At 56.3% G+C, this 13,266-nt stretch overlaps 7 protein-coding genes across 7 annotated transcripts; 4 read left to right on the top strand and 3 right to left on the bottom strand.

Annotated features, from left to right (window-relative positions):
- Positions 1-185: 185 nt before the first annotated feature.
- Positions 186-2,281, bottom strand: BKA78DRAFT_99677 (uncharacterized protein). Its single transcript, XM_066894104.1, has 2 exons — positions 2,248-2,281; positions 186-2,113 (listed from the first exon to the last, which is right to left on the bottom strand). Exon 2 carries the CDS (start codon positions 1,877-1,879, stop codon positions 428-430), a length of 1,452 nt encoding a protein of 483 aa, XP_066746554.1. The 5' UTR covers positions 1,880-2,113; positions 2,248-2,281; the 3' UTR covers positions 186-427.
- Positions 2,282-2,974: 693 nt separating this feature from the next.
- BKA78DRAFT_99709 (uncharacterized protein) lies at positions 2,975-3,946 on the bottom strand. The gene has a single exon (XM_066894105.1). It carries the CDS (start codon positions 3,657-3,659, stop codon positions 3,117-3,119), a length of 543 nt encoding a protein of 180 aa, XP_066746555.1. The 5' UTR covers positions 3,660-3,946; the 3' UTR covers positions 2,975-3,116.
- A 327-nt stretch (positions 3,947-4,273) lies between these two features.
- BKA78DRAFT_99759 (uncharacterized protein) lies at positions 4,274-6,351 on the top strand. The gene is made up of 5 exons (XM_066894106.1): positions 4,274-4,529; positions 4,594-4,650; positions 4,789-4,917; positions 4,997-5,212; positions 5,278-6,351. The coding sequence occupies exons 1-5, from the start codon at positions 4,448-4,450 to the stop codon at positions 6,027-6,029; spliced, it is 1,236 nt and encodes a 411-aa protein (XP_066746556.1). The 5' UTR covers positions 4,274-4,447; the 3' UTR covers positions 6,030-6,351.
- On the top strand, positions 6,352-7,622 carry BKA78DRAFT_99760 (uncharacterized protein). The gene is made up of 2 exons (XM_066894107.1): positions 6,352-6,898; positions 6,961-7,622. Exons 1-2 carry the CDS (start codon positions 6,674-6,676, stop codon positions 7,435-7,437), a joined length of 702 nt encoding a protein of 233 aa, XP_066746557.1. The 5' UTR covers positions 6,352-6,673; the 3' UTR covers positions 7,438-7,622.
- A 770-nt stretch (positions 7,623-8,392) lies between these two features.
- Positions 8,393-10,499, bottom strand: BKA78DRAFT_309045 (uncharacterized protein). Its single transcript, XM_066887991.1, has 6 exons — positions 10,349-10,499; positions 9,944-10,004; positions 9,780-9,891; positions 8,977-9,719; positions 8,776-8,907; positions 8,393-8,721 (listed from the first exon to the last, which is right to left on the bottom strand). The coding sequence occupies exons 1-6, from the start codon at positions 10,435-10,437 to the stop codon at positions 8,572-8,574; spliced, it is 1,287 nt and encodes a 428-aa protein (XP_066746558.1). The 5' UTR covers positions 10,438-10,499; the 3' UTR covers positions 8,393-8,571.
- Positions 10,500-10,636: 137 nt separating this feature from the next.
- On the top strand, positions 10,637-11,524 carry BKA78DRAFT_309055 (40S ribosomal protein uS11). The gene is made up of 4 exons (XM_066887992.1): positions 10,637-10,744; positions 10,796-10,814; positions 10,867-11,088; positions 11,138-11,524. The coding sequence occupies exons 1-4, from the start codon at positions 10,682-10,684 to the stop codon at positions 11,287-11,289; spliced, it is 456 nt and encodes a 151-aa protein (XP_066746559.1). The 5' UTR covers positions 10,637-10,681; the 3' UTR covers positions 11,290-11,524.
- Positions 11,525-11,775: 251 nt separating this feature from the next.
- BKA78DRAFT_248201 (A1 cistron-splicing factor) lies at positions 11,776-13,113 on the top strand (the record flags this gene model as incomplete). Its single annotated transcript, XM_066884364.1, has 2 exons — positions 11,776-12,987; positions 13,057-13,113. The coding sequence occupies 2 exons, from the start codon at positions 11,776-11,778 to the stop codon at positions 13,111-13,113; spliced, it is 1,269 nt and encodes a 422-aa protein (XP_066746560.1).
- Positions 13,114-13,266: the final 153 nt, after the last annotated feature.

Here is a 13,266-nt window from a genome sequence, read left to right on the forward strand (position 1 = left end):
ACGCTTTTAATTGTGTTCAGAACGACCGAGAGAGGGACAACAGAAATAGCTACCTAGCTAGTCATTCAAGTGTGTTGCGATGGTTACTGCAATGAAGCAATCACCGTCAATTCACCAAGATTCAATGCTCGCTTAGGGGAACATTGACCTTTCAGGAAAATTGGGCATTGCGAATGTTCAGGACCCGTGGCTGCTTCATTGTGCCCCCGTCCGCAATCTATCGAATTTGGGATGATCTCTAGGAGTCGTATCGCTCAGAGCACAACCTACTCACCTTGATTTGCCTCTACTGTCCATTCACTGGGCTGGATTCAATACTCGCTCCCCTCTCCCAGTCCTCCTCCGAGCTTCAAACCTCGAAACCTGCCGAAGAGAAGCAACCAACGCCACCCTAGAACTCCTGTCCAGATGCGCCCCTCCAAGAACTCTAGACGTCAATCCATTTCACCGGCACATCAACAACGTGCATATCCCCATCTCTTCTTCTTGCTCTTTTCCCCTCTCGCTCACTCTCTCTGCTCGACGCGCTGGGCCCTCTTCCACCACTCCAGCCCATCGCCCAGCCCCACGACCACGCATCCAGCACTCTGCTTCTTCCCCACTCCCAACTACTCAGGTCACGGCCATTCTCAGTCGGGGACGAAACAAAACCCTCCTCACGCACCCACAGCCGGTCATCAGCATCGCGCCAGAAACGGTAGGATGAGACGTCCCACGATTTCTGCTGGGTGGTGTATTTGTCGTTGGGGAGGTAGCGCACAAACACCGTGACAGGACGAAGAGCGCACGTCTGACAATGACTGTTGGTGTTGTTGTCATCATCATCTGTCGGCGTGCCCACGAGCCCGGTGTTGGCGGTGGTGGCGCTTTTGGCGACACCGCCACGCCGTCGTTGCTGTGGCGCCACCGCATCACGGTCACTGACATGAGTGCAACCATCAGAGGCTGCACGAGGCGAGGCAGCGCGGCTGACGGAGGTAGCAAATGTCGATGTTGTTGGGCGCGTGCAGGTGCAAGCCTTGAACACACCAACTGCGCCGCAGTGCGGGCACAGTGTTGATGTGAAGGCGTACCAGCACCACTGCTGCGATGCGTCGCGTTGGTTCTTTTCGGGACGGTGCATGTCAAGGCCGTCTGCGCCTGCCCGGCAATCGAGTGCGGCGGCCGGATGTGGTAGTGTGGCAGGCCACTCGTGAACGACGCGCGCAAACCGACTCACATGCCATGCGCAGACGCCATCGGGAAGCGGCAGAACGTCCCATGAGGGATTAGAGCGCGAAAGTACTTGTCGGCCCTGCTCGTTTGCTGGCGGAGTGCTGCTTGTGGAAAGGGGGAGGGAAAGATGCGGTGATGACGCTCCAGGGTTCAGCGAGAGCGACGGGTATGTTGTGATTGGAAGTCCATGGTCCGCTGCATCGACAGCCGGACTGGACGTGCTTTTGAAGAGGCGCGGGGCGTACGGTGCGGCGCAGAGGATGCAGTGTTTCGAGGCGTCTTTACCCTGCGAGTTTGCTTTCCCTCGCCTAGCCGCTGCAGGCTCAATTTTTGCCTTTTCCCCCTGCTCTACCCTCGAAAATGTGGAACGGGAAGCTCCATTGCAGCCGGCAAAGTACGGTGCTAGATATGTCCGCACAGCTAGTCGGGCACATGAATCGAGAGTTTTCAGTGACGGCGTGGGAGATGGCGCTGCGAGAGCATTGTAAAGGTATGGATGCGTCAGGCGGAGAGCGAGGTAGCCTGGGAGGGACAGTCGGGCGGCGATGAGGTGGTGGAGTTCGAGAGGAAGGCGTAGGAGGGCTGGTACCGGTGCGCTGGGACGGTCAGGGGGTGTTGCGGCCAGGGGCACTGCCGTCTCCGCAGAGTCTGGTTGACCGGTCATGGTTGTAGTGCAGCGAGGCTTGCTCTGGAAGTTTGGTTTTGCTGTTATATGGATGATTGTCTTTTTGGTCTTTCTTTTTCTCCCCTGATATATATTCGACGCCGTGGCAAATAGGTAGGCGCGGTGTGCGGCGCAGCGGATCAATGACAAGGACCACACAGTGTTTCGGAGCACGCACGTCTAAGTAGGCGCCCGGCTGAAGAAGACAAAGGCGCGCGGTTATGAGGCCAGAAGCTGTACGCAAAATGTCAGCTTCCTGGTGGCATCGCCGTCGACCAACATCAGCCACACGGCGTTCGTCGCGTCAGGTACAAAGTGAGCCACTCCAAAAATGACTGGTAGCTCCCGAAGCCACCACAACCACATACCTGACCTAGGAAAGAACTCACGGTCTGCCTCGTACTGAGCAGAGCAGCTGGACAAGCCTACGGCTATTTAATGATTCAGTATCTGCTCACAACTCTCATATGACTAGTGACTGCAAAGAAATGACGCGCAGGGCTGGCTACTGAGCTGAGGCCTGCCCGGACAGTTCGCCAGAAACTTGGTACTGCATGTGTGCAACGGGCACGGCGCAAAAGCAATCGCCCAGGAAACTGTCCATGCTTGTTTCACGGCGGCGACCTTGGCTTGCGAATCGTCTTGATGAACTGCTAGTGATGAACTGGAGCTAGAGAGCGCGTCCCAATATCGAGGGTCTTAGGTACGCAAACGGTGCCATGCGGGATAATAGTGGGCGCGTCCTGCTGCTAGACAGCCTACACGTGATGAGATAAGAGTCGTCTGGTGATGCAAAAGGGCTAACGGCCAATTTGCACGTGGGTGGGCGGTGGTGGACACGACTGACGTCTGCCCTGGGGCAGCTACGCCTAGCTGCAGCAGGCAGGCGGTGCACGGCCATCTATTGAAAACAAATTACTCGAGAAATTCTAGAGAAAAAGACGGAGGCTAGCAAACGGCGAAGCGCGGCGTTGGGTCGCACCATGGGAATAGTCGAAAAGGGAGACGAATGCGAAATGTCTATTGGTTGGGCAAGGCAGAAAATGTAGGGCAGCAGGCGACGATGTACTTCTCGGACGACCTTCTAGGGTTAAGCATAACAACGGGCGACGGCAGGCGCGGGCCCCAGCTCAAACAACCTTAATATAGCGGTCTGAAACTGGCGGTACTTCTGCCTGAGGATTTTCGCACCCAGGCCGTATCGAGTATAAATGGAGCTTGGCGGGAGGGAGATGGATCATCCTTTGAGGGTTGAATCACAACGGCCAAGATGCTTATTTGAGGATTGATAATTTCCTGTCGCATCCAGGCTGCCGGAAAATGGGACGTACGGGACAACGCAAGAGCGGGCGGCACAGCGGCGGAGACAGCGAGGGCCTTCTCTTGGGGAATAGCGCCATGTGACGGGCAAAGGCTGTTGATGGAGTGGTCTGGTGAGCGGTGCTGACGAAAGAGGCACGGGCGGACGGGAGCAGAGGGAGCTTGGGCACTTGGCATGCAGCTGTGGCGCGGCGAGTGAGAGGGACGAAGAGGCATCCCGGATGGCGCGGGTGGCTGTTGGGAGAGAAGAAGGGTTTGGGGGCGGGGGTGCATGGATGGGGCATGACAGCCTTGTCGTTGCGCTGCGCGATGGCTTCAGGACGTTGGCGATGGACGTTGAGGTGAGGACGGAGTGGCCATCGTCTTGAAAGAAGATGGAAGTATTCCTGGCGCATGGATTATATACCGGATAGGAAGGTCGCTTGGCTGGCCACTGTAAGCCGGAGAAAACGTCATACATGCGCGCGGCCAGGCAGACTTTTTTCTCAAGCGCATTGGGTCATGGCCCAGTGTCGACGACGGCTCGCGCTGGCGCAGTTGCAGTCGCGCAGGTAGTGTCGATTGGAACTGACTGTAGAATAGCAGATGTATGTTCTTGGAGTGGCAGAATAGAACTGTCTTCGCTCGGAAATGAGAGTGGCCTAGCGCGCGTCGGCGGGCCCATCACGGGCATTAATTTACCACTCCTGAGCCTCGACTGTGCTCAACACCTGCGAATCAAGGTCCCTTCTCTCTTTCGTCGCCAATCACTGACTCTCCACCATCGACTTCGTCCGCGACGCTCTTCTTGCCTCTCTCCTGCCCTCGGTCGCTCCTTTGCCTTCGTCTCGCCCTCGGCCGCCCTTTGCGCCCCCAGTCGCGAAGGGTCAAGAATAAAAAATAAAAATTTCTGAGAAGCATTCCTCGGCAAGGTGTGTGTGCGCAGCCCAATCATCTCCGCGCGACTCCCACGAAATCTTTTTGCGTGCACCCACCTTTCAACCGCCCACCCCCCATCGTCCCATCCGCCGTCCGCACGCCCGTCCCAACACCACGCCTGTACATAACCATTAACCGTCACCGCCTCGTGCCAGTTCTCTAAGCTTGGCATTGTCCAGCTAATCTCTAATCCTCTCTCCATTTGCAGTCTTCTCTCTCATCGACACACCATCGAGCCTGCACGCACCTTCGCTGCCCTCCGGACTCCACGTCTCCTCCACACCTCCTCGCCCGCTCCCGCTCCGTCTGCATCGCCGAACCTCGACAGCCATGTCCGCCTACTACGACTCTGCTGCCTGGTCTGCTGGACGCCAGCCGTCCTGGGAGGCCCCCGCCCCTCCGTCGCGATCTGGTATGACCTCGCCGCTCCGCAACTCGCTCCTCCCAACAACAACCATAGTAACAATGGCACACAGGCACAAGTTCGACCGTACAGCGCGAGGAACCCAATGCGTTTCTGTCCCAAATAGAAGGTGAGTGTGTCTTGCCCGCACATCTGCCAGGTGTTCCAAATGGCCGAGATTCGAGCGGATCCACATCTGCCGTCGTTGTCGTACCATTTTCGTCACTCAACAACCACCCTGTCGGACCCTGATCTAACCATTATCTAGAGGTTGACCGCGCCATTGACAACCTCTACAAGAGCGGCAAGATGCCTTTTTTTGGCGGGCCCGGCGTGCCGCGCCGGGACTCTATGCCTCCTATGGGCCGTGCGGCGTACGGCGGCGGCGCCGACTATGGTGAGTGTTGCACATCAACCCTCGACGTCTCGTCCTCGGTCTCAAGCCGTCGCATGTACTGATTTGAATATTTTCCTAGATCCCCGCGGCGTGGGCTCCCAGCGCCACCACTCGGTCAGCGACTACGACGGCATCCGCTCGCACTCGGCGCAGAACCTCCAGGGATACTATGCCAACCAGCGCTTCGCGCCTCGCCCCAACGAAGCCGACCAGATGATGCAGGCAAAGCGGCGCATGGCTGCTCAGCGGGAACGGGAGCTGCGTAACTACCACCAGGAGCAGCAATACAACAGGAGTAAGGAGATCGAGAATGGACAATAGAGTAGGAAAAAATGGTTAACCCATTAGGTGTTCTTTCAGATATCTCGGGAGCCAAGTCCGACCGTTCAATGTCTCCAAATGCCATGAGTGAGGAAGAACGCCGTGAGCTCATTGCGCGCCAGCACCGCGCCCTGTACGGCGAAAACTCTACATTGTATCCCGACTCGCGCCAGCCGAGCCAGGACGTCCGAGTTCAGACCTCCCTTGCTGGACGCGGCACCTCCCCGCTGGCCTTTGACCCCTTCGGCATGTCGGCTCCGACCAAGCAAGGCGGTGAGCCGCCCGTTCAGATGCCGCCGCGTGATGGCAAGGATGCCGGCGTCGGCGCTCAGCGCTCGCGTGCCAACAGCACCTCCTCGCCCGCCTCCAACCAGGCCGCCTTCAGCCTCTTCGAGACGGCTCAGCAATCCAGCCGTACCTCCAACTCTTCCCCCACGGGTGGCTCGCCGCCTCGCCAGGGCGGCGTGGGCATCAAGGCGCCCGGATCTGCGGGCGTTGCGCCGATCGGCACTCGTCCGGTTCAGCCCTCAGGCCAGGTCGCGAACCCGGCTCTGAGCAAACGCTCCACCACGCCATTGCCGTCGCCGTTGAGCTACGGCTTCACGGCTAGCGACCAACAACAAGCCGGTTCGGCTGCCGCTGCCGCCGATGCGTCCTCGGCCTCCCAGCCCGCCAGCGCTACGGACAAGAACACGGCATCCACTGTTTCGGGTCTCGGCTGGGGAAGCAACAGCGGCGTGTGGGGATCATCCAAGGGATCTCTCGGCGTCCAGGCGTCGGTCTGGGGTTAAAGAATCGCAAAACCAACACCACCTTTGCATGCCCTGGCTGTCATGAGTCGAAACGGGCTTCTTTACAACAAAAACAGAGGGGGAGCACGGCGCCGGCATCTGTCTTTCGGATTGATATCCCCTCCCCTTTCCCCATGTGGTGTTTTCGTTCGCTGCTGCTGCTTGCACACGGAACATTCAAAAAAGATTGATTCCCCCCCTTTTCCTTTTTCCTTGTATTCAACACTGGTCATGATGGCGAACGGTCTGGTTTGCTTCCCACGAACGACAACAATCTCAACAATCAGGCGCTCGTGTGTTTCTCTTTTACGTGGATCCGGTCGTATGGTGGGAATTTTTACCAAAAACCAAAGGAGGGCAAACAAACAACAACGAAATTGGGCGGGTTGCTGGGTTGCGGGAAAATCATGGAGCTGGGTTGGGGTGCGCGGTGCACAGGATGGGAAACAAACAAAGCGGGATTTTGCTGTTTTACTTTGCCTCGGGAGGAGTTTTCTTTTTTTTTTTTCGTTTACTTCATGATCTGGTGCTGGTGGAGCGGGTAGGAATTTTTCTGGGTACTGGGTTCGGTTGTTCGGGCTCCGGGTCTGGTCTGGTGCGGGTTGTTCAGGGTTGCAGGTTGCAGGTTGCGTGCGCGGGAGCTAATGATTTTCCTCTACTCGTTTTCCCCCCTTATCCCCCAAAGGTGTCTCTTTTGGTCGGTGTTGTCATTGTTGTTTCCCTTTTTATTACGTATCAACCCCACTACCCTACCTACCTACCTACTAGCCTCTACTTTTCTCGGTTCTCTCTCTTCTCCTGTCGTCTCATCTCGTCTCAACTCGTCTCTCCACCCGTGTGGCAAGTCTCCTTCGTGTTTGGGTTTGACGATTGAAGCAGTGGGTCTTGGCCGACAGACTGGACGCTTATGACACGCTACGCACGCTACGACTTAACAGGCAGCTGCTATAGCTCGCCATGTTCAAGGCTCAGGATGAAAAAAACGAATACGTGGGTCGGATTCGGGACTGGGCAATTTGGATATCGATTTGTTTGTTCGGGAGAGTCAACCTTCGCTCTCGCGGCCGTCTTCTTTCCCTTCTTTACCACCATCCACTCGGATTCCTCCACGTGCTCATCCCTCTGCCTCTTCTCTTGTGTTGGATGGACAGAGTCGTTGCATTTCAGCGTGTTTTTTTCTGCCTACATCTCTGCTGCTCCGGTGGGTGGATGTTGTCGGTATGGCAGAGTGCCTTTGGGCGTGGTGACGGCTTCCAAGAAGCTCGGGGAGTATTTGTGGATGGATGAATGGGAAGGCGGGCGTATCAGCAATCGACGAACACGCTCATGGAAACTGGATTGGAAAGACGTCGCGGGTTGGGAGAGATGTGCCCGTATGGAGAGAGAGAGAGAGCGAGCGAGCGAGTGACATGGCCCGGGGAAAGGAGTTCATGGGAATGAGCAGAGCGAAGGGGGACTCGGGATGCGGGCTGGTTCAATGGCAAGCTCGTGTGGCTGTGGCCAACACATTAAACTCCATGAGCTGTGTGAGGAGACCGGCGAGGGAGAAGGTATGACATGGACGCGATTGGGCGAGTGCGTCTTTTCCTTCCTACCACTCTCATCCTCTCCCCTTCTTTCTTTTGCCTGGGCTGGGTTGGATTTAATCTAGGCGGTGCGCTTGGGATCATGACTTGCTTTTATTGACGACTACTGGGGAGGAACGGGAGCGGGGCCAGTTTGGAAACCAGCCTGGCGGACAGGAGGCAAGTAGGTCACGGCAATATGTATACCCCCTGATGACGACAAGGTGGATGGATTGGGTTTGGGGATTTGGGGGCTTTGGGTTCTGGGTGCAACGACTGAGATTTATTGGTTCATTGGCTCGGAGCGTGTTCGTTGGGTATTTACTAGGAGTATCTCACATCTTTCAAGGTGGTACATTGCCGTCTCTGGGTGGTATCATGTGATGATGTTGCCCTGTGATGATGGATCCAAAATTGAGAAGCAATCAGGCCGAGTACTCAGACGTCCTCCAAGTCAACCTGGGAATCTTGCACCCCAACCGATTCTTTTGTCTTCCTGGTCACAGAGGAGGATCTTCAAAAGGCCGTGGCCGAGAGGACTGGTATGATTCGGCAGGAGGCAGACTAATTCGTTCAGGAGACCTTTTGTGTGAGGTGGCTCAACAAACGTCCTCGCTCTTTCCCTGTTGCCGGTCCAATTGTCAGGCATGAGAATGGGTATGGGCATGGATGGACATGGCCGTGGAATGCGAAAGCGGGCGGGGAGTTTTCTTGCCCTTCGTTTGCAAGAGCTTGACCGTTCGTGAGTTACACGCACGTTTGGACTGATTCATGGCGTGTCTTCTGGAAATAGCAATGGGCTTCTGGAAACGCGGGACGATGCGGCCCGAGGCCAACGTGCTCTTTGGGACGGAAAATCTCTCATTCACTAACGTCACAGGGTCAATTCATCAGGGGCATTCGTTCAATTCAGCAAGTAGTGACCGCCCATTGTAGCAAAAACGCCTCGTCGCGATAACACGGCCATACCCGACGGCTCACGAGCTCGTCTTGGCCAGGATTGTCTTGATCATTTCGTTGCCAACGCGCTTGGCCTCGGGGAAGCGCGGCTCGAAGTACGATTGAATTGTCTCGAACTTTTCGCGGTAGGCTTCCATGTTGCCCAGGCTGACGCGCTCGCTCCAGTCCTGGTAGTTGTTGTTAGCGGGTCAATGGTGGACAGGGATATTGGAGCGACGCACCCTCGCCGCAAAGGTAAACTCGAGGTCGTCTGCGCGGAACGTGTTGTCCTCGATGGCTGTTTCGATACACTCCTCGAGTAGGTCCGGCCGACGGAAGAGGTACTCAGTGGCGCCGAGCCACAGGCGAAAGAGCTTGCAAGGGAGCGTTTGTTAGTTTTGTCCTTAGTTGTTCTGATCACTCATCAGAGGGAGCACACGTACCGGCGTCGAACAAATCATATGGTCGTACGGCACAATTCCGAGTTTCCACCAGCTATCAACCATAGCCAAAAGGCTCAGGTGGTTGTTCTTGACCCGCTCAGGCGGCAGGTCGCCCAGGCTGAAGCGATCCAGGACTTGGTCCTTCAGCAGCAGGTCTGCATTGGACTGACCCTTGAACACGGCGGCTCCGGCCTTCTTGATGCGCTCCGAAAGCTCCTGCTTGTGCCCGCCCAGCATCAGCTTGAACAGCTCCGTCACCGACCGGGCGTACTGGGCTATCTGCTGCTGCGCATATGGGTTCAGAATGGCGAGTCCGGCATACACGTGCCACTTGTTGGCGTAGATGCGCAGCGTCACGTTGATCTTGACATTCTCGATGCCGCCAATGTAGCGAGGATTCTCCCAAGGAAACTGCCTGTTTGCAGTCCAGGCGGCGCCCATGGAGAGGAACGCGGCGTGCGTCACGGCTTGCGTGTCTGCTGTAATGCGGTCGTGCTCAGCGGCCGTAAGGTAGACGTGCTTGGACTGTAGACATGACAGCACCCGCTCCACAAGGTTGAAAGAAGCATCGCTGGCGCGGTGCCTGATGAGAACCAGAGGCTGGCCTTTGGGGTCAACACCAGGGCCGTGAAGCGAGTGGATGGGCACGATGTCGACGTCTGGGGGCAAATGTTTCTCGAACGCAGCAACTTCCGGGGCCTTGCACGAGGTTTGTCCACCCACGACCGCACCAAGCTTGGTAGCTGAACATTATCCGCATCAGTTGATCGCTGTCACGTTTGCGGGGCGGCCCGGTTGCATACACTGCCCGTATTTGGCAACAATCGATTCGATGTGTTCAGCCGGCACACTGTAGATGATGAAGTCACTACATCTGGAGACGAGATGGCCGTCGGGGTAAATGTGTATTTTATTCTATCATAGCCTCAGCGAGCCGCTCTGCTGGAGATGTGCACGCGCGTCCTACGTTTCCAGCATAGGCTTCCTTGAGATGCTCATATTTGTGCGGCGCATCGCAGGCATTGATTCTGCCGGGTGCAGCGTCAGAATATTGAGCAGATCGTCATTGAGCAAGTCATCGCGGGTTCGAGGAGAATCTACAAAGCCTTTATTCGAGTCAGCTTGGTTCAAGTGAAAACATGACTTGAAGTTTCGCGAAGAAGAGACGTTCAGACAAAAAGAAATAAGGTAGCGTGGTTTTTACATCAGTGACGTCCCTCCGTTCCTCAGTATCCAGAATGGCACGTCGGAACAGAGGGCCATGCTCGAGCCAAATGCACTCACGGTCATCATTGTCGGTGTGGGAAAGACGGAGCTGATGCTTACCTCGTAGGACCGCGTGGCTCAACTACGCTGTAGAAGAGCCACCTACCTCCAGCCAGCTTCGCTGAGCTTCTTGGCGTACATGACGCCCATGTCGCCCATGCCAATGATGCCGACCGTCTTCTCGGTGGCGTCCATGATGGCGGATTGGTGTCGCGCTCGTCGTTGGAGCTTCGAATGAAAATCGAGTGAGCGCAAAGATGCGCGATGGGAAGGAAAGAAGAATGGGCGCGCGAAGGTTGAAGTAGTTTTCGGAAAAATCTAAGCGAGGCCCGTGCGCGAAAGTCTTGGCGCCCACTCCAAATCTGAATCCATTTTTCCGCCGCATTCACACCCCATCAGCGACACGACCATCCCGTCAACCTCGATCACACTCGTCACCATGGCCCCTAAGAAGCAGGTCCAGCGCGCTCCCCAGGAGAACATCTCCCTCGGCCCCAATGCCGTAAGTTTGACGCCACGATTTTAAGCCAATTTTGAAGCTAACACCACGCAGCGCGAGGGCGAGCTCGTCTGTAAGTTCAACAACAGCCACCGCTGAATCGACCGTCGCTAATGCCGCCCAAGTCGGCGTTGCCCGCATCTTCGCCTCGTTCAACGACACCTTCGTCCACGTGACTGATCTGTCCGGCCGCGAGACCATTGCCCGTGTCACTGGTGGTATGAAGGTCAAGGCCGACCGTGACGAGTCCTCCCCCTACGCCGCCATGTTGGCTGCCCAGGACGTCGCCACCCGCTGCAAGGAGCTCGGCATCACCGCTCTCCACGTCAAGATCAGGGCCACTGGTGGTATGTTATGACGCGACAATGGACAAAGTCGGGAGCTCACAAGATCCAGGTAACGGCACCAAGACCCCCGGTCCCGGTGCTCAGTCTGCCCTCCGCGCCCTCGCCCGTTCCGGCATGAAGATCGGCCGCATCGAGGACGTTACCCCCACTCCCTCGGACTCTACCCGCAGAAAGGGTGGTCGCCGTGGTCGCCGTCTCTAGATTGGTGCTGGTGGATTTGGGTGTGCGCTCGAGGTATATGGGATTGGTACTGAATACGCGAGGAACGGCGTCAAATGCCTGGTCCTCATCCTCTGGCTGGTCACCTTGTTTTGACCTTGGTCATCTCAGGGTGTACTAGCCAGCATACCCGATTTACGGCAGCCCAAATAGAATGTGATGGAGTAGCTCGACCTAGCCATCTGTTGCAGCTCGAATTGAGAATGGTGCCTGGAAATGTGCTCTGAAAACGTGATCGTGTTGATACGCCGTGATTTGAAGAGAGTAAGCATTGCAAAGTGTATATTCTAGCAAAAGACATGATTGGCTCGAAGGAGAATAGTGCGACTGGGGTCTGGCGCGGACCCTTTGACTGCGCGTCGCGAAAACCCATGACATCAATTCATCTCCAACCCAAACTCCCACGACTCGAGTCCAAAAGAAATGTCTTGACAAAACCACCCAAGCTCTTAACGAAACAAATTTAAAATGGACACCAACAAAGCCTGCGTGTTGCTCCTCAATCTCCCGCCCCGCGCTCTAGGCGGCATCAACCTTCTATCCTTCACAACTACAGACCGCTTCAAGGGCATCAAAGAGCTACCAAGCGGGTGGCATTTCGTTTTCACCAGCAGCACATCGTCGCTTTCCGTGCGCCACGGGTCATGGTTCCGGGTAAACAACTTGCCGAACTCGCCGCCTGAGGTTTTCATCAAAAAATGGGACGCGGCAGCCGAAGAGCTCGTTGCAGAAACAGACGCATCCGAGGTGCTGCGATGGCGCGCAAATCTCGGCGCCGTGTGGCGCGAAGGCCTGACGCCATACCGGCAGAGCGCATCCAAGGACGGCGAGGAGCAAGAAGAGCGCGAAACTGACTGGCGCAATCTCACCAACTGCATGACCCCGGAGATGCTCTTCCGGATTCTCGGCGACGACGCGACGCCGGACCACTGGACCTTGACGTCTGCAAGCTCTGCGGCCCGCGACATGGACGACATTCCCGGCCTGTCCAAGGAGCAGAGCGCTTTCCACCCAGAGAGGGAACTGCGGTTCTTGCCAGTCAATTTGAAGCAGACGTGGCGGGAAGGCGCGACGGGGAGGGAGCGCACCGACGCGGCAAGAGACCGGTCGTGGGCGCTGGGCGAGCTGGTTGAGCAGCATTGTGCACGTCAAGACGAAGACGAGATCATTGGAGAGATGCAGTTTACTTTTCTAATGGTGCTGACGCTGAACAACAACTCTTGCCTGGAGCAGTGGAGGAGGCTGTTGGAATTGCTTTTTACCTGCAAAAGCGCGGTGGTGGAGAGACCAGGGCTCTACGTCAAACTTTTGCAGCTGCTGCGATTACAACTCAAGAGGACTCAAGACGCCGAAGGAGGCTTGTTCGACTTGAGCGAAGAGGGCGCCACCCTGCTGAAGAGCTTGTTGAGGAGGTTCAGGAAAGCGCTCGACGAGCTCCAAGGCCCGCAAAAATCCGACGTGATGGACGAACTGGACGAGTTGGAGGAATTTCTCAAGTCCGAATACGGATGGCAGCTAGATGACGCATTTGTGCGGCGAGGCATGCTGGAGCTGGAAGATGGCGAGCAAGTCGAGATGGATGTTGCTGGCTATGACGAAGACGATGAGACTGGCGAGTACGCGCCGATGATGGTCGAGTTGACGGCAGAGCAAAAGAAGAGCTTGGGGCTACCGGACGACGTTACCATCAGCGATGCGGCTCAGCTCCCGAAGCTCACAAAACCAGACCACGGGGTTGGCGATGTTGAGCAAGAGGAGGAATCAGAGGAAGAAGCTGATATCGAGGACATGGATTCTCGTTATTGATCGTAGGCCTTTTCATCCGCCTCGATGGACTTAGCTCAAAGGTACACTGCGGACATCAGCCAGCAAGATACGCCTGAAAGGCGTGTACAGCGATACAAGGCTCTCCTCATTGCTTCTTAATAATGAAGCTCTGTTTCTAGCTCCATTACAACC

The sequence above is a fragment of the Phyllosticta capitalensis genome, assembly GCF_038381095.1.
Source record: "Phyllosticta capitalensis strain CBS 128856 chromosome Unknown BKA78scaffold_3, whole genome shotgun sequence".
Lineage (NCBI taxonomy): Eukaryota > Fungi > Ascomycota > Dothideomycetes > Botryosphaeriales > Phyllostictaceae > Phyllosticta > Phyllosticta capitalensis.